The sequence below is a fragment of the Malaclemys terrapin genome, chromosome 14 (assembly GCF_027887155.1).
Source record: "Malaclemys terrapin pileata isolate rMalTer1 chromosome 14, rMalTer1.hap1, whole genome shotgun sequence".
Lineage (NCBI taxonomy): Eukaryota > Metazoa > Chordata > Testudines > Emydidae > Malaclemys > Malaclemys terrapin.
In genome coordinates, this window is record NC_071518.1 from 43,348,311 (window position 1) to 43,373,187 (window position 24,877).

At 46.4% G+C, this 24,877-nt stretch overlaps 2 protein-coding genes across 3 annotated transcripts in view; one reads left to right on the forward strand and one right to left on the reverse strand.

The window, feature by feature from the left end:
- Positions 1-10,260, reverse strand: part of WDR59 (WD repeat domain 59) — a 79,218-nt gene extending 68,958 nt beyond the window's left edge. The window contains exons 1-3 of one of the 2 annotated variants that reach the window (XM_054049002.1): positions 10,195-10,239; positions 7,097-7,130; positions 413-462 (exon numbers count right to left, since the gene is read on the reverse strand). In XM_054049002.1, coding sequence (XP_053904977.1) covers positions 413-462; positions 7,097-7,130; positions 10,195-10,223 — 113 coding nt within the window. In that variant the 5' untranslated portion in view covers positions 10,224-10,239. Of the gene's footprint in view, positions 1-412; positions 463-7,096; positions 7,131-10,194 lie in introns of both variants that reach the window. The other variant, XM_054049003.1, reaches the window with a different exon arrangement.
- A 2,663-nt stretch (positions 10,261-12,923) lies between these two features.
- ZNRF1 (zinc and ring finger 1) overlaps positions 12,924-24,877 on the forward strand; it is a 97,343-nt gene continuing 85,389 nt past the window's right edge. Inside the window, exon 1 of the mRNA XM_054049057.1 lies at positions 12,924-13,913. Coding sequence (XP_053905032.1) covers positions 13,487-13,913 — 427 coding nt within the window. The 5' untranslated portion in view covers positions 12,924-13,486. The remainder of the gene's footprint in view (positions 13,914-24,877) is intronic.

A 24,877-nucleotide genomic window follows, 5' to 3' on the forward strand; every position in this document is an offset into this window, starting at 1 on the left:
CATTAATTTTGTAGCTGATCATACTGCATGGATTTACCTGGCAGGGGAATTGACAGCAAAATCCAGAATCTCCCACCCACTTGCATAATTTAAGAGCCTATGAATCAATTTATGATTCTAAAGAAAACCATCAGTGATCTGTACTTCAAATAGAATTCCAGATGGCCATACTAGTTAAGTGACACTCCAAAGACTCCACTGGTGTCATCAGGAAAGCATCCACTGCAGAAACAGCAGCAGCGTTTGAGTTAATGTTTCTGTCTTTTACCCTCTATCAAGTTGGAAACGAGACCCAGAAAGCTCGGAACAGAATTCAGTTTTACCCTCCTCAACATTACATGAGCTTTTCAATCAAGATCAGCCTGAAGGCCACTGATTTGACTTCTGAAAGAGATTTCCACAAATTTCTCACCCAGAGAGCACCGCATGCTGTCCAAGACAATCCACTGACATAGCAGTTGCCTGTCAAAGAGAAAAAAACTAAATTACACCCATCAGTTTAAGTTTCCAGTCAAACAAAACTATGTGCAAGATTGAAATCCTGAAGGAAAGCCTGCCCGCTTATCTTCAAGAAGGTCCAAGCTGGTAGGGTGGAAGCAAAGCTTGATTGACATCAGAGATAGAAGAATTATCTTCCCCCACAAATCACAGAATCTGGGATGGGGAGCTGAGCTGAAGGTTGAAGGTAGTGTGATGATGTTGTCTCTTTAGTGTAGGTTGAAGAATAGATATGACAGACACAGCTGCAAGCACTGAGAGATTACTTCATTTCCCTTAACTCTGCAACCACAGATGAAACCTTTTCATCACTGTTCTATAATGATTATTATTAATGTGGTTCTATTCCTGTTGTGAAGTAGCTTTTAAAAACATCTTAACCCTGCTTTTATTCCAGGGACCTCTTTTACAATCCTGCACATGTGTAACATGTGACCACTTCTGTAGGCCAGACATGCACAAATTGAAGATGGCGAAGATATATCAGAGTCTTATTTATGTTGGACTTTCCTATTGATGGAAACTAAGAGACCCCCAAAGTCCCTCCAGGAGATTGAGACAGAACAGACTGGCAGATAAGATTCTGCAGGAAGAGAAAACTAGGAAGGTTTTGAAAAATTGACATCTATGTGCTAACGGTGCGTGGGAAGCTTTATCTGGAAAGCCAAGGGCCTAAGCCATCAATTTACATATAATTAAATGTAATTAAAAAAAAATTCTAGCTCTCATGGTTGCAAAGATAAGCTTCTGAATATGACCTGACTCTAAAGCAACGTAGTGCCATCAGCCTAAGTCTGCAGACAGCTAGGTAGCTTCAGTACTTTTACTGCTGATCAGAGCTTTGCCAAGCAGTAGCAGCGTGAAATTAACAAGACTCTGATCAGCTTCACAGCTACTAACTGGGCAGCAGAAAAAAGAATAAATATATATGTTGGTTTTACTCTATTGCCTGGCTGGCAAAACCTATGAGCAGGGTAGGGCTGGCTGCCCTCCCTACATTTTTTAGTGTTGGTATTGTTTTGTTCTGGCTAGTAGGGGGTCTCCTGCATGTCTCCAAACCCTGAAGCTAAGAATTTAAAACTACTCCCTTATTTAGGACCCTAAATAGTAAGAGCTAAAGCTATCCTCCTGGATTCCAGTTAAGAACTGCAAACAGAATTACTACTATAAAGGGTGTTATTACATTTACAGCAACGTAACAAAGGGAAGGAGGATTTGCCAGGATATTTCTGTCACAGTTCAGGGCAACTGTACCTGTATTCCCCCGAGTGGTCCCTCAAGGGCACCCACTCTAAGTTCCCAGCTCCTCAGCCGTCACCTCTCTTGGGTAGAGATCTGCATTACTTTCCCTTCTTTAAAGGCTGCACAATTTTCTGCCTACGCTCTGATATTCCCAGCAAGCCAGTCTGCCTAAAAGGCCAGCATCTGTGCTTTGCTTTCTCTCCAGAGGCTATGCCCTGTGGATAGCCTGCAGTTATAAGTTACCACACAGCTCTTTATAAGCAAGCATCTTTATTCTTCAGGTGAAAGCATTACAGAGAAAACATATTAAAAGACTAAAAGAACCTACTTGCAAGCTAAAAAGCTCATCAGAGGTCACCCCCAACTCCAACAAGGGCTCTGGTAGGTGTCTGTCCTTCAAACCTCACAACTGGGTTTTTTCCCCCCATGGTTACAAGTTCATAACTGGCACAGATTCAGAATCAAGAACCACCATGAATAGTTTGATCTTGGCCTCATGTAACAGGTAATCAGCAGACAGTGGCCTGCCCCTCAGGGCCTAGCTTCAAAAGGCTGAGTTTTCGCATAATCAGAGGTGAGGAATTTGCATTCACCGAACCCTAGATCGGGGTGGGCAAAATACGGCCTGTGAGCCGTTTTGAGCCGGCCCGCAAGCCGTCCTGCTCCGGCCAGGCCACTGGGTTGGGGGCTGCACCGCATGGCTTAGCCCCGCTCCAGCCCAGATGCAGGTTGTAATTAATGCTCCAGCTGGGGTGCATAGCCCCGCTTCTGCTCCTACGCACTCCAATGGGAGCTACGGGGGGGGGGGGGGTGTGCCTGTGGATGGGGCAGCGTGCAGAGCCGCCTGGCCATCCCTCTGTGTAGGAGGCAGAGAAGGGACATGCCTCTGCTTCCAGGAGCTGCTTGAAGTAAGTGCTGCTCGGAGCCTGCACCCCCTGAACCTCTCCCCATGCCCCAACCCCCTGCCCCAGCCCTGATCCCCCTCCCGCTCTCCAACCCCCTAGATCCCAGCCAGGAGCACCCTCCTGCACCCCAAACTCCTCATACCCAGCCCCACCCCAGAGCCCGCTCCCGCACCCCAACCCCAATTTTGTGAGCATTCATGGCCCGCCATACAATTTCTTCTATTCCCCAATGTGGCCCTAGGGCCAAAAAGTCTGCCCTAGATGTTCCCCAGGAAATCCACTTGACACTTTTGTTACAAAAGCCCATTCTTGTCTGACACATTGTTCAAGATAGACCTAACTTTTCAAAGGACTCACAGCTGTCACATCTCCCCCCTCGAGCAGTTACATACAATCCCAACCCACAATAATATATGAACCATTCATTTAATGCAATGGACTCCAAAGATACTTACACTTAATTAGTAAGGTCTCCCTAGGATATAGCAGGAAATTGCCATTTCTAAAACAATAGTTAGAATAGCTCCTTTTATGAAAAATGAAGAGGAAAATAGCTGAAGCCATTATTGACATAAGCACTTTTAGTCTGATGAAGAACTAATCAACTGTCGGGTATTTAATACAGCTAGAGTGGAGCAACTTTATGCTCTTGGTACTTTGTCCATCTTTCCCAGGAGATGGAAGAAAGCCAATAATTCAAAGTTCAAGTCATCTTATACAAAGGTTTTTAAAATAGGTTTAGTCAGCTGTTCCTGTTTTAAAAAGCACTTTGCAATTTCGTAATTGTTCACGTATGGTTGTAATTAACACTTTATGTATCGGTATACTGCATTTGTAGACAGTGAGTAAGTGTTGTTAGGACAAACGTCAATGCCATAAAACTTAATTACTGACGAGAACAGGACGAAGCACCAGTATACAATCTCACATGCGGGGCGACTGTTCTGTCAGTGTCACAAATGAGGTCACCTGATAGCAAGATGGCTGCTCCAGCATTACAGGCTCAAATCTGGGTGTAAAAATTTCACTGTCAAATTCACTGCAGAGGTTTTGCATGCCAAGAAGTGCTTCTTCACAACATGACCTTTCAGAATGCAGCTCTGAGCAAAACTAAGACAGATTTCCTCTAGACTAAATTCTCAGGTTATCTGCAATTGCTGCAATTAGCGTTAACACTTATTTGGATAGGTATGTTCAAACTGTTGCATGTTTGAAAGGAATCCTGAGTCACTAGCACAGGCAGTATCCCCCACCCTCCCAAACATCTACATTAGGCAATTAATTTTGGTTTACTGCTCTTCTACTTTCAGAAAGCACCTTCTCATACCCCAGAATGCTATCTGGTTTTGGGTGTACCGTAACTATTGCTTTCCACTTTGCAGGAAGCAGACAGACTTGATTTTCCATGGTTGCACTTTAGATTGTAAGCTCTTGGAGGGCAGAGACCAGTTACTTGTTTAGTATAGCTCACTGTCTTGCACACTGACAGCTAATCAGACATAAGCTTATTTTAACCCACCTTTGGGCTGCGCTGACAGCTTGCCAAGAACCTATGGGCCACATCCATTTTGATCAAAGAGCACAGATTACAACCTCCTTCAATTTCAGCAAGGAGATGTAACCTGTAGACACTCCAGGTTTTAATCAGCCATTTGGCCTTCTGCTAAGAGATACAGTATTGTAGCCTGGGGCCTGGAGTTTCCACAAGTAATGTTTTGGTATTAAACATTAGGTTGGCTGCATTGAGGAGCTCTATGGGCTGTAAGTGCTGAGTGTTATTTGTCTGTAGGCTGCTCTTTAACCATCTGTGTAATGTTCATGTTACAGAGGCAGTGTGGATAGAACATGGGTGAGATGCAGGCTGTCAATGGTCTCAAGGCTGAACCCAGAAAATCACTTCACCTCTGTGAAACTCAGCTTCCCCAGCTGTAAAATGGGGATAATGATACTGAGGTTTGCCTTTGTAAAACACTTGGAGATCTACTGCTAAGAAGTGCTTTGTAAGAGCTAGGGAGTATTCGTGTTTTACCATATGCTGCAAGCAGAGCTCTCAATTAGCCCTCTCCACACAGACCCAAACCCAAACATATGAGTGTGTTCAGTGTTAGTGAAAGGTGCTAGCCTACCAGCCCTGGGAACTGAAGTCCTCTACTTCTAGAGCAGGCAGTGCCAGTTCCTAAATCCACCAGTGGGCCTTGCAGCTGACCTGCAAGAAACAGCTCTAGGAGAAAGGAAGTAGGTTCAGCCTCCATAGTCTTTTAAATCCTCAGCTTCTCTATTAAGATTGACAACTGTCATGTTGAAATCTAACTGCAAGGAAGAGGACTGAGACCCCCGACATTTCACATAAACTGTCAAGTGGTAAGATTTGATCTCTCCTGATCTGGACCAGATCTGAACAAGTGAGCTAGAGGTGAACGTCTTCATCTCATTATCAATTCTCTGGAAGCAATTCTTCACCGTGGTGTCATGTTCATTTCTCAAAACTTTATCTCTTTAATATTTTGATTAGAGGAAGAGATGGAGGAATGTATGACGTAAAACAAAGAAGGCTGTAGGCTGGATTAATTACAGTGAAAACGTATTAACTCAACACATTTGTTCCTAAAGAAGTAGTGTAACAGAGATGGTAATTTCCTGCAATATCCTGCACAAACCTGACTGAATTAAGTTGCTCTGTCATTGCGGCCAGGGACTGCATGTAATTCCATGGGGGAGAGGTATCACAGTTCTAACAGGAGCTAAGAACAGGGAGGCTGGTTAGGCAAATTCACTCCGGCTGTAACACCTCCAGAGCAGTATCACCACTTGGGGAGGCTTGCATATACAGGTTCAAACTGGATTCTCCAAGGACCAACAGACAAAGAAAGGACTTCTGGTTAAACAGCCTGAGTTAAAACATACTCAGGGCCTTCATTCTGATCCTACAAATGGACAGGACCATCTGTCTAAGTGGGGAAGGGGCAGTCCTTTCTTGAAAGGGTTGCCTTGTTCTGAGCAAAAAGGGTTATGAATTTGAAACCACAGAAATAATCCCTGGTGGGGTTTAAAGGACTGTTTACTGGCCAGACCCCTTGTTGGAATTGGGGTGCTCTCTGGTATGCTTATTGGCATGTGTAGTATAGGCTCTTTTATTGTGTCAATATGTTGTCTCTGTAATCCCTTTACCGTAAGAGTAAATGTGCTTGCTTAGAAAGAGCTGTGTGGTAACTTAACTGTGATAATTACACTGTCTTCTGTCTCTGAGATGAAGAGTAAAGCAGGCCCTGCTTAGGCAGCCTGGCTCTACTGGGGAATTCACAGTGTAGGCTGCCTGGAAATATCCAGCTCAGGAGAGAGAGAGGCATGAGTCTCCACCCAAAAGAGGTGACTGCTGGGGAGCTAGAGGTGAAAAGTGGGAACTCTTGCTGGACCACAAAGGGAGAATACAGGTGCAGTGCCCTGAACTGTAACAGACAGAGCTACTGTGTTCAACTGTTGTTGCAATTGCTCATGCTTCTTCTAAGCACGTTTCCTTATTTAGTATATTTTTAAACATCTACATTTGGATGCACTTGTAAGAGGGTTTCACTATAAGCAACAGCTTCCAAAATATAAGCTTGCCTTACTGTTTTCTTGAAAAGAGGGCCTGCAATTTTCTTCCAATCAAACCCAACTGAACGATGTAGATTAGAAATAAACCACCATAGAAAATAACGTAAATGTTGTTTTCCACAGCAACCCAAGCAGTAACAAAAACAGTATATCAGCACATTAGACATGGGTCTGTTCCCCAAATGTTTTAAATGGGTCATGGTTATATGAACAAGATATAATTTGCACATCAGATTTTAGATGATTAAGCTGGACAAAAATACTAGAACTCCTGGTATAGTCACTTTAATAAGAGGAATAAATATATGATCAGCAATTGAGCAAAAACAATAAAAAAGTTATTCTCAATTGATTGTTTACGTGCATGCACTGTATGCATTCAGCAAAGCATGGGATGCTTAGCACCAAACTTCAGTTTAAAATGCTCATTTTCTTGGCAACAGAGGTTATGACTTGTTTAAAAATATGTTGCTTAGCAGGCCCAGAGCTGTCTTGGCTGTTCAGATATTTGATAGTCACTACACTTTCACACAAGGATTTCAAGGAAATGAAGCTAAGAGGATTTTCTACCATGATTATTGCCAGAGATCTTTCTGCTATTTTATTAAAGGAACCTTAAATGCAATAGACGGGCAGGAGAGGAAAGCAGCCAGGTTTCTGCATATCAACTTGGTCATTCATTTCCATTCACCATGAATCTCTTTTACAGATTGCAGCCATGCTTAAATCCCCATCACCTTGCAACAGTTGTAGCTGTGATGGTCACTAACACTGAAATCAGCAGCAACTGTCCAGATTGCCAAAATCCATTTCAGGAGAAAGAAACAGAAAATACTTTGACGGAGTCAGTCACTCACCCGGCAGTTAAGTAAAGGGAATAGGCAGGCGAGTCTAGAGTTCAAAAATAAACCTAGGGTAAGCATGTTGTAAGAAGGGGAAAATGACACAAGTATGTCTTTTCTGGTAGTTTGGAAGAAAACATAAAACCAAGGCCTTGAACACTTATAGTCATAAATGATTCCAGGGAATTTCTCAAAAAAATAGGATTAATTCTCGGATCTTGCCCAAATCCTGGATTACAGAGACACCAACAAATTTAAAAATATATGTTGTAAACAAAGTAACATAGCTAAAAGTACCTGGGGAACCCAATTTACTGTTCACATTTTTATTCAACTTTACTTTAATAAGAACTGGTTTTGAAAAAGTTAAAGGGATAGTCAACTTTAAAAGGTTTCTACAACTGAATTAAAAGTAGTTTCACGTAACACACCCGCTACTGAGTATCCTTGCCAATCTTTGTGGTTAAGCAATTACATTTTATTTTTTAAACATATTTATCGCTCCCTATTTCTTCTTGAAGGCCTCGCACAAACAACAGGGGGAAATGACTGTCATTTCAAAGGAAACCCTGAACATGACTATATAGCAAGTACCACCAAAAAAGAGAATTCTCTAATATTTTAATTACAGGCATCTCAGTTGTTAATTGTAACAACAGGTAAGAAAAAATTCTTGACAGAAGTATGATTTTATACTTCAGTAAGGGTTTTGTTACCATCTCATATGACCTTCTCATAAACAAACAAGAGAAATATAGCCTAGATGAGCCTACTACAAAGTTGGGTGCACATTATCAATGGTTCACAATCGATCTGAAAGGATATCTCAAGTGGGGTCCCACAGGGATCTGTCCTGGGTCCAGTTTTATTCAATATCTTCAAATATAATTTGGACAATGGCATAAAAAGAACACTTAAAAAGTCTGTGTACAGCACCAAGCTGGGAGGGGTTGCAAGCACTTTGGAGGGCAGGATTAGAATTTAAAATGATCTTGACAAACTGGAGAAATGGTCTGAAATAAATATGATTAAATTCAATAAGGACACAGACAAAGTACTTCATTTAGGAAGAAATAATCAATTGCACAAATACAAAATGGGAAATGACTGCCTAGGAAGGAGTATGCTGTGTTGTTGTAGCTATGTCGGTCCCAGGATATTAGAGAGACAAGCTAGATGAGATAATAGCTTTTATGGGACCAACTTTTGTTGGTGAGAGAGAGCTCTTGAAAAGCCCTGTGTAGTTTGAAAGTTTGCCTCTCTCACCAACAGAAGTTGGTCCAGTAAAAAAAAAAATATATATATATATATATTACCTCACCCACCTTGTCTCTCTAGGAAGCAATATTGCAGAAAAGGAGCTGGAGATTATAGTGGATCACAAACTAAATGAGAGTCAACAGTGTAACACTGCTACAAACAAAGTGCTCGTTCTGGGATGTATTAGCAGAAGTGTTGTAAACAAGACACAAGTAGCAATTACTCCATTCTAGGCAGCCCTGATAAAGGCTCAACTGGAGTATTGTGTTCAGCTGTGGACACCACACTTTGAGAAAGATGTGGACAAATCAGAGAACGTCCAGAGGAGAGCTAGAAAAATGTTTAAAGATCTAGAAACATGACCTACGAGGAAAGATTGAAAAAACTGGGTTTGTTAGTTTGGAATAGAGATGACTGAGCAGGGACATGACGACAGCCTTCAACTATATAAAAGGTTGATATAAAGAGAAGGATGAGAAATTGTTCTCTTTAGCCACTGAGGATGGAACAAGAAGTAATGGGCTTGAATTGCAGCACGGGAGATTTAGTTAAACATTAGGAAAAAGTTCTTAACAGTCAAGGTAGTTAAACGCTGGACCAAATTAACTAGAGAGGCTGTGGAATCTCAGTCATTGGACATTTTTAAGAACAGATTGGACAAAACTGTCAGCTATGTCTAGATTTATTTGATCCTGCCTCAGTGCAGGGGGGCTGGACTTGATGACCTCATGTGGTCCCATCCACTCCCGCATTTCTATTATTTCTATGAGCTAGTCTATACTAGAATCGCTACAACGGCACTGATGGAGCAGTGCCATTGTAGGATGTCTGGGGAAGATGCTCTAAGCCAATGGGAGAGAGCTCTCCCATCCACTTAATTACTCCTCCTTTGCAAGAAGGGGTAGCTCTGGTTTTGTCTACACTGGCACTTTTTTCATTAAAACTTTTGTTGCTCAAGGGTGCGAAAAAACACACCCCTGAGCAACAAAAGTGTTAACGACAAAAAGCGTCAGTTCGGACAGCGCTTCAGTGATGGGAGACACTCTCCCATAGATGAAGCTACCGCCTGGTTGGGGGTGGTTTTATTTTATCGCCAGGAGAGCTCTCTCCCAGCGACAAAAAGTGGCTACATTACAGCCATGCCCTTGTAAGGTACACAGTTTAGACGTAGCCTATGTCAGCAGGAGAGCTTCTCTGGCCGACAAAGCGCTGTTTACACCAGGCGGGCGCAGGGGGTGGCTAATTCACACGCCTGAGTGACGTAAGTTATGCCGAAGTAAGTGGCAGTGTAGACAAGGTCTATGGCAGCATGCCTTCAAGTTCACAGTGTCCCAGCAGCTTCAACTGGGCACAGAGCTCTTCACTACCTGCCCTACATTTTGTGCATCACTGTTAAACAGCTACCCAGTCCCCTACCCACCCCTGCAGAAACAACTGAGCCCTTCCCTGTCCCTGAAGGGCCGCATTGGCCAGCGCTGGCAGGAGCAACGTCGCCATCAAGCGCTGCTAGGTGGCTCCCCAGACGTGGCTGCATCTCAGCGCTGGGCGAAGGACCCCCGTAGAAACAGCAGCCCGCCCCCCCCGAGGGGGCTGGGAGAGGCGCCCGTCCCGGTGCCAGGGCTGCACAGCGCGGGGCGGGGGGTACAGACTGGGCGATCCATCACACCCCTGGCAGGGCCCGTGTGCTGGGGGCAGTTCCCCCAGGCAGGTTCCCCGCTCGGCCGATGGGAGGCGAGAGGAGCGGGCCTCGGCCCCCGGGAAAAAGCAGCGAGTTCCCCACACAGACCAGACGGCGGGGGTGGGGCTGGGGGTGTGGCGCATGCGCTCTCCCCCAGGCTGCGGGGGCTCGTTACCTGCGAGTCCCGGAACTCCACCACCACATTCTCGCTGCTCCAGCGCGCTGCCATCTTGGGCCGCCCTGCGCGCCACAGCTGAGGGGAGTAGGAGTGGAGACGCAACTGCGCACGCCCCCGGCGGGAAGCGCAAGGACTGCTGGGAGATGTAGTCCCGGTGCCGTAGGGCTGGGCTGGGGGAAGCGTTCGGACAGCTGGGCTCCTCCCTCCCAGCCTGTGGGGCCTGGGTGCTCATGGGAGGGAGCGCTCACGGGATCCCATGACTCCAGGAGCTGGGGCTTTAAGAAAAAACACCGACTGTTGGAGGAGACCCACTCAGAGTCCAAGTTGTCACTCCTCTCTGTCTGTGTAATTATCCTCCCCCAGCCCTGTACTCCCTTGCTAAGCTCATAGAAGCAGCAGCAAGGGAGTTTTCTTTATTTATGTAAACATTTTCCTCTTTAGTTATTATTTTGCCATTGGTTATGAGGATATTGGCTGGTAAGTTAGGCCCTCAATTTAAGTACGGTAAAAAATATTAAAATAAAAAATATTTACAAAAGCTGGTATTTACAAAATTGCTTTAATGGAATTAAAAATAAAAATAGTTTTGTGTGGATTTCAACATTACCTTACAATGGTCCCAATCCTGTGAACACTTGTGCGCATGCTTCATTTTGCTTAAATTAGTAGTCCCACTAAAATTTAAAAAAATGCTCACAGCCCTGATCTTGTAAATGTCTATGTGTGTGTGCTTAACTTTACTACCATGAGTATGTCCATTGAGGTTAATGGAATTACTCATACAGTAGAACCTCAGAGTTACAAACACCAGAGTTATGAACTGAGCAGTCAACCACACACCTCATTTGGAACCGGAAGTACATGATCAGGCAGCAGCACAGACAACAACAACAAAAAAGCAAAAGTTAAGCATGTGTTTAAATGTTTGCAGGATTAGGGCCAATGTTTGCAACTGCAATGCTGAAGATTTCTGCTAGTATATGAGAACTTTAAAGTGAAACTAACTAGGAAATAACTTTAAATAAAATTGAGTAGTTTATTTTCATAGTGGAAGCCAAGTAAAATGCAAAAACTAAGCAATAAATATAAATAGTTAAAAGTAAATAAGCTTGTAAAAATTAATTGGTGTTAATATTATAAAATGGTCCTACTAGTGCTAATTTGGGAATTTTTCAATAGAGCCCTCTTGCACTTAAGGAATCTGAAGAACAGGAGTACTTGTGGCACCTTAGAGACTAACAAATTTATTAGTCTCTAACACGGCTGTTACTCTGAAACCTGTCATAAGGAATCTGAGAAAGTTAAAACTATTTCAGTCAGTCATACCATATCAAATCACCAAGTCACTGTTTTCTGTTTTTTGTTTTTTTTTTTCTGGTTGTGCGTCACAATCTGAGGCCCCAAATTCTGCAATGAGAGATATATATAGAGTAGACCTCTACATCCACATGGCACCGTACTGACAATTGCACAATCAGGGACAAAGGGAGGACATGACAATACTTGAATGGTGTAAGTGACAGGAAGGGAGAGGAATTATTTCAAGGAACATAAGACCTAAGAGTAAAAACGGGATGAATTCAAATGGAAACTTTCTGGCTGACTATCAAGAAAAACTTCCTTACAGTAAAAACTATTAGAATCTCCAGCGGAGTGGAGGAAGTGCACAAGGACAGGACATTTTTACAATGGTCTGGATGCATTATGACCTGACACAGGGTGCTCTGTGTGTGCATGATACAAAATACAGTCTCTGCTCCAAAAATCTGCAAAGTTATGCATGTGTATGTGCATAAATGTATTCACACCAACAGTTCTAACGAAAAGCAACAGAGTCCTGTGGCACCTTATAGACTAACAGACGTATTGGAACATAAGCTTTCGTGGGTGAATACCCACTTCCTCAGATGCATGTCTATTTAAGTCAACGAACCAGGCCACTCACAAGTAAAGCTACTAATTTGTTTGTGCTTCAGCTTCCCAACTTTAAAAGTGAGATATTAATCTTTCCTTTGTCCTGTTTGAATGTTGTAAGCATTTTGGGACAGAAACTCTCTTGTATTATGTGTCTGTACAGTGCCTAGCACAATGGATCCCTATCTCCGCCAAGGGCTCTAGGCATTACTGTGAAATTAAAAATAAACTGAAATCTATGATGCAATCTTAACTATGGTCCCACGACTGTTCCACCATAATAGCACACTTAGCACACTGTCAGCGCTTCACACATCATTATAATTTAGGGTGACCAGACAGCAAGTGTGAAAAATTGGGACGGGGTGGGGGGGTAATAGGAGCCTATATAAGAAAAAGACCCAAAAATCGGGACTGTCCCTATAAAATTGGGACATCTGGTCACCCTATTATAATTAGCAGCAGAGGCTTGCGGCTTTTCCAGCACATAACACTGTCCATCCTCAGCGATGAGGCTACGCTCCTCTTTGTTGGTGGCACTGATGTGGTGATTCGAAGCGTGAGCCGTAGGGGGAACTTTCAGGTAGGGTCTGGAAGCAGGGGCATTTCCCAGCTGCAGGGGAAGGTGGGGCCTCGCCTCCCTGAGAGCGCATCTAATCCCCACCTAACGCCTCGGTCCGCCCCCGCCCCCTCCCCCTCTCCTGCCCCCGCCCCTGGGCCGAGGGAACCGAGCCGCGGCGGTGGGGGGGCTGGCAGTGAAGGGGTTAATGCAGACTGCGGGGGCGGAGCGAACCGTGGCGCATGCGTCCTGGCAGCTTCTATTGTCTCCGCTGGCCCCAGCAGCGAGGTATTGCTGGAGAGAACGGCCCGGGGCGGAGGCGAGCGGGCTGCTAGGACAAGGTGCTGGGCTGGGCTGAGCGGCGGGAGGCTCCGCTCCATGGAAAGGCCCCTTGCGGGCCTGAGCAGGCCGGAGGCTGAGCCAGCCTCGCTGCGGGCTCCGGCGGCGGCTGCCGCCTCGGCGTGGAGGAGCTAGCGCAGATTGTCTCTGCGGGCTGCTAGCCGAGTCCCGGCCCTGCAGCCAGGCGGGCGGGCGGACGGACCTTGCCTGCTGTTCCCCCGGCCTGCAGCCAGGTGGGCGGATCTTGCCTGTTTCCCCCGCTCCCTCCAGCCCCGGCTGCGGATGAGCGGCTGGGGGCCTCTCGGGACCTGGCGGGGGGAACATGCCGGAGGCGCGGGTGAATTTTAATTCCTAGTTTGTCGTCCCCGCCTCCTCCCTTTTCGTTAGCCTCCCTTCCCCCCCGCCGAGGGGGTGTCTGCAGGGGCTAGGCGCTGAGCGCTCTCGTTCGGGCGGCGGCAGGCCAGGCCGGGCCTGCCCATGGGGGGCAAGCAGAGTACCGCGGCCCGCTCGCGGGGACCCTTTCCGGGGGTCTCCACCGACGACAGTGCCGTGCCCCCGCCCGGGGGTGCGCCCCACTTCGGTCACTACCGGGCCGGCGGCGGCGCCATGGGGCTGCGCAGCCGCTCCGTCAGCTCGGTGGCTGGCATGGGCATGGACCCGAGCGCGGCCGGCGGGGTCCCCTTCGGCCTCTACGCCGCGGCTGCCCGGGCGGCGGGCGACCCCGAACGGGCCCCGGGCGTCGGCGGCGGCTCGGGCGCAGACTCCACCTACGCCCATGGCAATGGTTACCAGGAGACGGGAGGCGGTCGCCATGGAGACGGGATGCTGTACCTGGGCCCGCGAGCCTCGCTAGCCGACGCGCTGCCCCTGCACATCGCGCCCCGCTGGTTCAGCGGGCACAGCGGTGAGTCCCGTGGCCGGCGGGGAGACGGGGGGCGCGGTCGGGCTGAGTTCGGGGATCGGGCTTCCTACGGGCTCCTCTTGCCTCGGCACTGGAAACCGGAAGGGGGGTTATTCAGTTGGCTTTCTGGCTTATGTAAGGAAACGGGGGGGCCGCTGGAGCTCACTGGGGGGCCGAGGGGCACATTGGAGTTACCTGGAAAGGAGCAGATTGCAGCCACGCTTTTTAATTCGGAGAGATTGGGCCCCAGGGGCTCTCCCCAAGGTAGATGATAAAATATAAAATAAATAATAATAATGATCAGTGGCTAGGACCAGTCGCCACTGGTTGGCTGGGGTATAGAACTGCACATGGGCCACACCTGACTCAGGGCAATGCCTGCCCTTTACCTCCTTAGAGTGCCTGGTGTAAGAGTTGAGGCTGGCATTAACTCTTGTGGTCTGTCTCATGGCAGGAGGGGAAGGAGAAAGGGGGAGGCTCCCTAGAGAAAGGATCTTGATCTGCCTTCTAGAAGTGTCAAGTGGGGGTCTGGCAACTTTGACAAAAGTGGGCTGAGGCTGGTGTAAACTCACTACAGTTCAAGCCATTGGCTTGGAAGGATTGAAATGGGTTTCGGTATTGTATGTGAAAGGGGGTTGGTTACAGTCCTTATTGTCCAAATGTCCTCAGAAAAGAGGAAGGAGAAGAGAGGGTCATGGGAACCTCAGAAAACAAGAAGTAGGAATTTCTTATTTCTTCTGATAAAAAGCCAGGAAGAGGCCAAAGCGGGATTTCCCATCCAACTATCTGTTATGGTCATGATGCCCTGGAGCAAGTGGAGAGAAAGAGAAAATGGCTTCTTTGGCCTGCTTGACTAGGCTAGGGAGCCAGTTGGGCACTGCTACAGGAAATATGCTAGACTGAGGGGAGGGAGGAAGCTCCCTCCCCTGTTCCTGACCTCCACTCTTGAACCATTCCATTAGCTGGGCTGGGTGGAAAGAACCTGGCTCTCCCAGTGGGATTATCTCTGACCTGGGACAGGGGAAGAGGTGGGAGCCCTCCCTGCTATGAAGTAATTTCAGGGATGTTGTCTTGTTTCCTGGAATAGTCTGGGACTTCTTTCCCTCCGCCCCCTTCCTGAATATTGTAAATGTTCTTGTTATGTGACATGGTTCTGGGAATCTCTGTACATCTTGGGGAAAATGCCTCATTTTAAGAGGGGCTTGAGACAAGGGAGCAAAACATAGTAGAGGGGAATTGAGTACAAAGCAAGACTCATAGGACTTGCTTCCCACTCCTCCCAATTCATAGGGGTTGCTGCAGCCACTCAGATGGATGCTGTCTGGTGTCCTGTATTAAGTCCTAGATTGCACAAGCACAGTTACTGCTGTTTACTGCCTGCCTGATTATCTGGGTTAAGTCAAGTAGCTGGAGCGCAGGATTGGGAGTTAGGACTCCTGGGTTCTGTTCTAGCTGCCTTGACATGTGACCTTGTGCAAGACACATAATCTGTGTCTGCCTCTGTTTCCATCTCTCTTTTTAAAAGAAGATAATTCTGTAAGCCATTTTGTGACCTCCTGAAAGCTGCTACAGAAGTTCAAAGTATAATTGTTGCAGTAGAATCTCACTGATTTGCACCTCCCAGCAAAGATTTTATTGCAGAGATGGTACTGTAGGCCTTGTATTCCTAAGGCTTCATTATACAGAATATACTGCAGTATTCTTGATAACATTCTCTGTATGTGATGGCAGTAGTTCAATTAGAGCTAAGTACCATTCTCAAAGTATCTTTCTGAGAGGCAGAATCTGAACTTTTGAAATGTTTTCTTGCTTATTAGCTAATTTGAAAAATGGATTTGAAAAAACCTCCTGGGTCTCCCAGTTGTTAGTGTGAATTAGGGAAGGTTTGCACTTTTACTTAGCCCTTAGTCCATCCCGTGCTTTGCTGCACACTGGGCTTACCCACATTTGCCATCTTTGCCTATCAACTGCCCTTCTCTCCAAATCTTCCTATTTCGTGTTGATGTGCTGATGTTGTTCAGAACTGTTAGTTTCCATGTTACTTGCGGACTTCTCTTTTTTTCTTGCGTTTTCTGGCTTCCATTCAAGGGCGGTATTTGGTAAGTGTTCTTTTTCCATTCTCAGCACGTGTCCCAGCCACTGATGTCTTCTTTTGTAGATTATTTGTAGATTATTTTGTAGATTTGTGAGAGGGTACCTTGTCCAGTAATTTTTCTGACTTCTTCACTCATCTTCCTATCTCTATATGTTATTCCCAATATTCTTCTCAGACATTTGTGACGAAATGCATCCAGCTTTTGCATGTCTTTCTTCATAAGTTGCCATATCTCACTGCTGTATGTTGTGATGGCAATAACAGTTGCTTTGTACACATTCAGTTTTGTCTTGAGGGAGATGTTTTTGAGTCTTCCAAATGCAGCGTTTGCCTTCCTTCTTCTTCTTCTTTCCTTGGAATTAGTACCATCTTGGTTGATGGAACTTCCAAGATATGTAAAATTGTCCACCTTCTCCTCTTCCTTTTTCAATTTGATTTCTGTCCCTATCCCCATTAACTTTACATTTCTTTGCATTGTATCTCAAACCTATCTTCTCCATTACTTGGCTTGTACATTTTTGTAATCCATTGGCATCTTCACTTATAAGAGTGATGTTGTCAGCAAAGTCTAGATCAAATAGGCTTGAATTGTTCCATTTTAGGCCATATGTATCACTGTTGCATTGTTTTTACTATTGTGCTTCTACTACTGCCCTCTAAAAATTGCCTATGAAATGCTTTGCTGTCTGTGTGACACTCTAGGCACTTGGTCTCTCTGGTGTCTGCTTCAGGGTCCTGTAGGATGTTGTGGGTTTGCTCTAAGAAGTTCATTGCACTGTTTGGCCTAAGCCAATAACCCTCCATGTGGTGGTGTCTCCTGTGCCACTGATGAGAGGAGAAAACAGGAGCACAAAAAACTAATAATTTTGGAAACTTGTCTGATTTTTTTTTTTTTTTTTTTTTTTTGGTATTCACCTCCCATGTCTTCTGTGTGCAGACATGTCTGTGGGGAATTTTGTAGAGGAGCAGTTTGAGGGAGGGGGAAGCAAGCTATCTGGCTACTGTAGCCTTTTGTTGTCCATGGGGGGGGGGGGGGGGGATTCAATACACCACAATAGATAGTCCTCTGCAATTCCTCTTCCTCTCAAAAACAGCAAGGAGTCTGGTGGCACCTTAAAGACTAAAAGATTTATTTGGGCATAAGCTTTCGTGAGTAAAAACCTCACTTCTTCGGATGCATAGGGTGAAAGTTACAGATGCAGGCATTATATACTGACACATGTTGAACAGGGAGTTACTTCACAAGTGGAGAACCAGTGTTGACAGGGCCAATTCAATCAGGGTGGATGTAGTCCACTCCCAATAATAGATGAGTAGGTGTCAATTCCAGGAGAGGAAAAGCTGCTTCTGTAGTGAGCCAGCCACTCCCAGTCCCTATTCAAGCCCAGATTAATGGTGTTGAATTTGCAAATGAATTTTAGTTCTGCTGTTTCTCTTTGAAGTCTGTTTCTGAAGTTTTTTTTGTTCAATGATAGTGACTTTTAAATCTGTAATAGAATGACCAGGGAGATTGAAGTGTTCACTTACTGGCTTATGTATGTTACCATTCCTGATGTCCGATTTGTGTCCATTTATTCTTTTGCGGAGGGACTGTCCGGTTTGGCCAATGTACATGGCAGAGGGGCATTGCTGGCACATGATGGCATATATGACATTAGTGGATGTGCAGGTGAATGAGCCCCTGATGGTGTGGCTGATGTGGTTGGGTCCTCTGATGCTGTTGCCAGAGTAGATATGGGGACAGAGTAGGCAACGAGGTTTGCTACAGGGATAGGTTCCTGGGTTGGTGTTTCTGTGGTGTGGTGTGTAATTGCTGGTGAGTATTTGCTTCAGGTTGGGGGGTTGTCTGTAAGCGAGGACTGGCCTGCCTCCCAAGGTCTGTGAGAGACCTCTTCCTCTGTGGTCCCACTGCTGCTTGGAGCTAAACCACTCCCTATTAGCCACAGTAAAATGCTGAAACAACAAAGCTTTGGTAAATGAAGAGGAGCCTTGATATTGGCTTGGGTGACTTTACCATTCATTTGTTAGGGGGACTTGAAAATGAGAACAGGGAGAGTTGCTGAAACATCAAACTGCATTTGGAGTCCATACATTTGGTCCTAAATGCACTTGGTCCTTTGTTAGAATAGATTTTAATCTCCTTCTGCAAGGAGGAACCTTCAGAGGATGTTCCCTCCTTGCAGAACACAACTGATTGTCTGAGGATCTTCTTTATATTGCAGCAGTGTCAAGAGGCATCAAATGAGATCAGAGCCTCCTTGTGCTAGGCACTCTGCAAACTCCTCAGAAGAGACAGGCTATTTTTACTGAACAGCTGCCTCCCTTGTACTGCTATTTCTTGGGTACAGTGACACAGGAACAATATTACCTCTTAACAGCCTCTAGATCTTCCTAGGAGAGATGTGAAGAGACTGCCAACAGAATGATTTTATAAAACAGCCCTGAGAGTGGGTTGGTTAGAGTTTCCTGTCAGACTGAGTGTCCTCTCCTTAGGGAAGGAGTCTCCATTGTTTACTAAAATGAATTTTGCTTACTCAGAGGGTTTCCTTAGGGGGGGTCTAGCTCAACAGTTAACTGTGGTTGTCCTTTTAACTGGAGCTGTGATTGGAAAGTCATGGTCTTATTTGGTGGTCATGGCCTTTCTTATGCTTCATTTGATTAGGAGGCCACAAAGTCTCTGATAACCTGTGGATTTATGATAGAACAAGGAGCAATGGTCTCAAGTTGCAGTGGGGGAGGTCCAGGTTGGATATCAGGAAAAACTATTTCACTAGGAGGGTGGTGAAACACTGGAATGCGTTACCTAAGGAGGTGGTGGAGTCTCCTTCCTTGGAGGTTTTTAAGGCCCGGCTTGACAAAGCCCTGGCTGGGATGATTTAGCTGGGAATTGGTCCTGCTTTGAGCAGGGGGTTGGACTAGATGACCTCTTGAGGTCCCTTCCAACTCTGATATTCTATGATTCTATGATTTGCTTTTAGGACATTCTATCTTCATAAGACAGAGTAGGGGATGGTTTGTTTGTTTTTTTTTGTGGGTGAGAACAAATGGCAGGGAATAACTCCTCTAGGCCTTTTCACAGAAGCCAGTGCTAATATATAATTATGAAGGGCCACAGTAAAATGAGGAATGTATGGCTGGCTGACATATCCCCAGCCTTGTTTGGGCATGCGTACCTCAATCCATGTCATGCTGACCTCACACACAGCTTCATCACAGGAGGTTGTGAGAATTGTACAAGATGTAAATGCCCTAAATGTACCTGGAAAATCCACCAGCAGCCACCCCAGAGTTCCCAGTCCTTGAAGGTCTGAAGCTCCTTGAAAAGCCAGATCACTTTATATGATAGTCCTCTGCTGATCTCTGGAGATGCCCAGACATTTGTTTTGGTTTGCTGTGTCTTGGTGTTGGGAGTATCATAAGCTTTCTAGGCATCAGCTCTGACAGGACACACATTATGTGTGGTTAAACTGTTGTCTTAAATGTCTTGGGCATTGTAAGCCGTTGAGCCATTTAAACCCATTCTTGCTGTGACAGTCTCCACCCTGTGTTTTCAAAGTGAACCAATGGGTTCTCTGCAGCTTCTCCCACCCTTGCACAGAGGGGCTACAGATGCGCACTATGTGCATCTGAGAGTGGGTGTCTGGAGGCGACAGACCAAGATCAGGGTAGTGGCAGGTTTGGTAGAAAGCCCAATATGCAGGAAGTTTCTGATTCTAGTCTTCTTGCAAAGGAACATGTATGTGTTTTTCTTGGTTGGCTCTTCAGAAGGCAAGCTGAGAGTCCCAGCTTGTGTGTGTCTGTGTTGGAAGAGCATATCCTCCCTCTAGTCCTGCTCCCTACAGCTAGAGAGGAGGCATAGGATGATGAGCTGTAGTAGTAGAACTTGGATGTTGTGGGGCCTGAAGTCCCAGAGCTTTCTCATAGCTGCTGAGTGACTTTATTCCAAGATCCTGGTCTCCATTTGAACCCTCTGACTCAAGACCTGAAACCAGCCCAGTCACAAAAAGAGAGCTTCCTTCTGACTTGCCGGTCAGCAAGCTGCTGACCAAGCCCAGAATGCAGCTGTTTTGGTTGGCTTGTACAGATCTCCAGTACATAAATATAACCACTCGTCCTCTCCCTCTGCTCACCCCCTCAGCCTCCACAGTCAAAGTTAGAGAAGAGTGTCTCCAAGTCGGGAGGCAGTCACCACCAAGAATTCATCTTTATTAGTGGAAATGTCTGGGGGGCTGTATCTGGGCCACCGTACATTAGCACGGTGCCTGTTACTCTTGCTAACTATCTGTTGGGGCTTACAGATCTGATCTCCAACCTGGCCATTGGGACTGTACTTGTAGAGGGAGAATCAAAGGTCTGATCTTGACCCACCCCCAACAGCTTTGCCCCACCACGAAACCCCACCCTAGTGCCTCCTTTGTCCCAGCTCAGCCCTGCTGGCTTGGCTGCATTGCTTTTTCACTCTCTTCCTTCCCCCATAGTTCTCGTGTGTGTGTGGATCGGGGGTGGCAGTGTTATTAGGGTGTCTAACTTGATACTGAAGTTGTGTGTGACGTTCACAGTGGGTTATCTGTCTTGGAGACTGGAATCTTCTCTTTCCAGAATAGCTTACAGCACTGGGAGTGGCAGGGCTAGCTTCCTCTGTGTTGCTGGCCAGTAAGTCTTGCTGCTGCTCTGGCGATGGGCCCTTGGCCTTTTTGCTGAGCCCACTGAGGAGGGCATTAACTTCACATGTGGATGGATTTGATTTGGTTGGTTCATGTTTCTCTCTAAATTCCATGTTTTCCCTACATAGAGATTTTCAGTCATGCTTATCGGAGATCTGACCAACCCATTTCCCTGTCTGAATTGTCTTCCCTGTCCATGAACTAGATTTATTCCAGACTTGTTTTGTTTATGTTCCACTGCCTGGAAATGCTGTAAAGGCTTTTCGTGTATCGCTTATTTATTTATGTGCTGGTAGGGTTTGTGTGTCTCATTCATTGCTCTGTGAGTCAAACACAAGCATTCTCAGTGAGGAGATGAGACTAAATAATAGGAGGAAATACAGTTACACGGGGAACATGAATTTCAATACTGGAAGAAGAACAGGAGTACTTGTGGAACCTTGTGACTCCTGTTCTTTTTGCGGATACAGACTAACACGGCTGCTACTCTGAAATCCTGGAAGAGAGTGCCTTTTCCCACAGATCTAGTCTCCTCTGTGCCAAACCAGACAGGCTGTAGAGAGCTCATTTAATGAATACCTCTGAGATGAGGAACAAATCTCTTGGCACCATAGTAGCCAAGTGGGCTACCACAAGATAGAGCTAATTAACCCGCCATTAACTTGTGGTAGCCTCCAGATGTGTCCAATAAACAATGTGAGTTTTTCCCTTTGCTAGAACAAATATGCACCAGTTTTTCTCACTGGATTTGAGCTAATATCTCTGATCACAGAGACTCATGAGTAATGTACAAGAGATTTCAAGCTTAACTCACCTGCTGAAAACCACATGAAAGAAAGGCTAGAGGAACATTGTAAAACAGACAGCCCAAGGTCTAGCTTTCCTTAAAATACTGCAGTCAAGATATCTGTCACTCCACTGAGGTCCATGGGTTTACTCTTGAGTTACCCGGATATAAGTTTCAGAGTAGCAGTCAGAATTAGGTCCCAACTCCCTTTTCTTATTTCTCAGTGCCCTTGTGAGATAGGTTAGCAGATTTAACCCTGTCTAAGAGATGCGGGAGCTACAGATGGAGAGGTGAAATAGGTTGCCCGCAATAGTGCAGGTAATGGCTGAGTGTGACGCAGTAGGGAACGGGGCGGATTGACCTGGGAATGTCTTCTAGTTTTACTGGTTTCAAAGTAGCAGCCGTGTTAGTCTGTATCCGCAAAAAGAACAGGAGTACTTGTGGAACCTTAGAGACTAACAAATTTATTTCAGCATAAGCTTTTGTGGGCTACAGCTCACTTCTTCAGATGTATAGAGTGGAACACACAGACAGAAGATATTTATACATACAGAGAACATTGAAAGGTGGAAGTACGCATATCAATTGTAAGAGGCCAATCAATTGAGATGAGCTATCAGTAGCAGCAGAAGAAAAAAATGTGAAGTGATAATCGAGATGACCCATAGAAGGTGTGAGGAGAACTTAACATGGGGGGGGGGGGGAATTAGTAATACATCAATTAGTGTAATGACCCAACCATTCCCAGTCTCTGTTTAGACCTAAGTTAATTGTGTCTAATTTGCATATTAATTTGAGTTCAGCAGTCTCTCTTTGGAGTCTGTTTTTTAAGTTTTTTTTGTTGCAAAACTGACACCTTCAAGTCCCTCACTGAGTGATTAGAGAGGTTGAAGTGTTCTCCCACTGGTTTTTGAATGTTATGATTCCTGATGTCAGATTTGTGTCCATTTATTCTTTTGCGTAGGGACTGACCAGTTTGTCCAATGTACAATGTTTTACTGGACTGTCTGTATGGGGGATGGGAGAGCAGGGGATGTCTTTACTTGAGGGATCATACCTGAGCCTGTAACATGAGCCAGGAGGGGGCTGGGGCCAGGTGACACCTTTTCCCTGGGGAAACTGGACAAAGGGCTGCTTTTGGGCTGGCTGGGAAGAGGCAGGGAACCCCAAGTCTGGGGTCTAAGCTCCTTGCCCCCCAGAGGGACCTCGCTGAGGGGTCCTGCTTGTACCTATAAGTCCTGCTTGGGACTGTGTTTCTGTCGTCTAATAACCCTTTTGTTTTACTGGCTGGCTGAGAGTCATGGTGAATCGCAGGAAGTGAGGGTGCAGGGCCCTGACTCCCCCACACTCCGTGACACTGAGCTGGGAGTAGAACCCAGGAGCCCTGACTCAAGTTCCCTGCTCTAACTGCTAATATACTCCTCCTCTTTGAAAGTGACTCTTTAAAAGAGATGAATGCCAGTAAGTGTTGGTGGCAATAGAAGTTGCTCATTTGCTGCAGGGAGACTGAGTCTGGAAGAGTGCGGCACATAACAGAAGCAGTGGGTCCCTTCTCCATTGTCAGATCTGAGTGTGATGGGGAACACCGAAGCAATACTTTCTTGTACCTTTGCTGTCTTCTCAGGCTGATGTTGTGGCTGCATCATCAAAGAGAAGCCCCCGAGTGGGTTGCTGCCGGGTGCTTTTGGGGCTTGCACTAACTCCAGTTTTGGAGGGCTAAAATAACTCTGGAAGCTTGCTCGCTCCCTGGCATGCTGCCGCTGTGCTTGTGAGCCAGTCGGAGTGGCTTGTGTTTGTCAGACCTTGTGCCTGGGAATTGCCGGAGCGTGAGTGAACAGGCCCAGTCTCTGGAATGTGCCTGGAGGAGTTTCATGAGCTGTCCCCTCCTTCCTCCTCTGGAGTCTTTTCTTGGGCTGCCTGGAGTGTGCAGTGCTGTGAACCCCATCCCTTCCCTTGCCTTGCCTGTGGCTAGTCCGACTGCTCAAACTGTCCTCCTCCAAACTCTTCTGATCAACTGGTTCTCTGCAAAGAGGAGGAATGTCTTAGGGGAAATGGAGGGCCAAGGAGGAGTATGGGGAGCAGCTGCAGGAAGTCAGTGATCATGGTGGCTTGGTCTCTGTAAAAACACACCACCTGATCCTTGTACAGTTGCACACCACTTCCTTTGGGCAAAGCACGAAAGAGCCTGCAGGTTTCCTGTGCTGCTCTGCTGAAGTGTGGGGTGGGAGGGGGCCTAGCAGACTTCCTGCGGGGGGAGGGGGAGATGAACACTAAGAGGAAACAGCAATCCTTCCCCCTCCCCCTCAAAACTGGACAGCTTCCCAGTGCTGGTGCCTGTAGTGCACAGGGCTGATCCTGTGAGGTGTTGCGCACCCAGATCCTAGCCGAGAGAGAGAGAGTTCAAGATGCTCGGCATTGCCTGAGCCCATAGCTTGTATCCAAGGCACCAGTGGCAGTGGATGTTTTCAAGAGGAGACTGCTTGGACCTTTGCTTATTCTGCACTATTTTGAGATAGTAACCATAATCCAAGAGCTCGGGTGACACCTGCATAGCCAGCATCCACTGGGCACAGACTGGAAGGTGCAGGAGTTTGGGTGGCTGCCACCCAGATCTCTGGATTATCCTGGTCAGGAGCCAGTGACTATCTGCTTGTGTTAGTGGCTGTGTAAAGCGCTGCTCTCTTTCTCTGGGTACAGAAGCCTCCCAGGCCAGGTATAAATATATGGAGATAGATATATCTCCTAGAACTGGAAGGGACCCCGAAAGGTCATAGAGTCCAGCCCCCTGCCTTCACTAGCAGGGCCTAGTACTGATTTTGCCCCAGATCCCTAGGTGGCCCCCCTCAAGGATTGAACTCACTGACAGGGCTCAAGCTAGCACACTAAAAATAGCTGTGTGGATGTTGTGGCACCAGTGGCATCTTGGGCTAGTTGCCTGAGCATGGATCTACGTGCCCAGCTGAGTCTGAGCTCCAGTACACATGGCTGGCTATACTGCGAGGCTGTCTGCCTGAGCTGAGCAGCTCGCTCGCTTGCAGATGCAGTGTCTAAGAACGCTCTGTGATTGGCTGTGCAGACATTCATGTGTGGTGTGCTTCTGAAGGGAGGCTGGCATATGGGGTTACTCTGAGCAGAGTGCAGTGACTTGTAGGGGATCTGAAGGGAGCTGCGATGAAAGGGAGGGATTTCCATGTTTGTTAATGAATCCAAAAGGGACCCCAAAGCCTGTTGCAGCTTGCTAAAAACTCTTGTCTCACATAGCAGTCGACCCTTTAAATGCTTGCAGAGATGCCAGTGCTCACCTGTGTGCTGGCAAGAGAGCTTGCAGTGATGCGTCGCCAAGCCCACTCCTAGACACTGCCTTGGTTCCTTCCAGCCAAGCACAGGCAGGCATTGCTGAGTGACTTGCGTTGTCCCACCC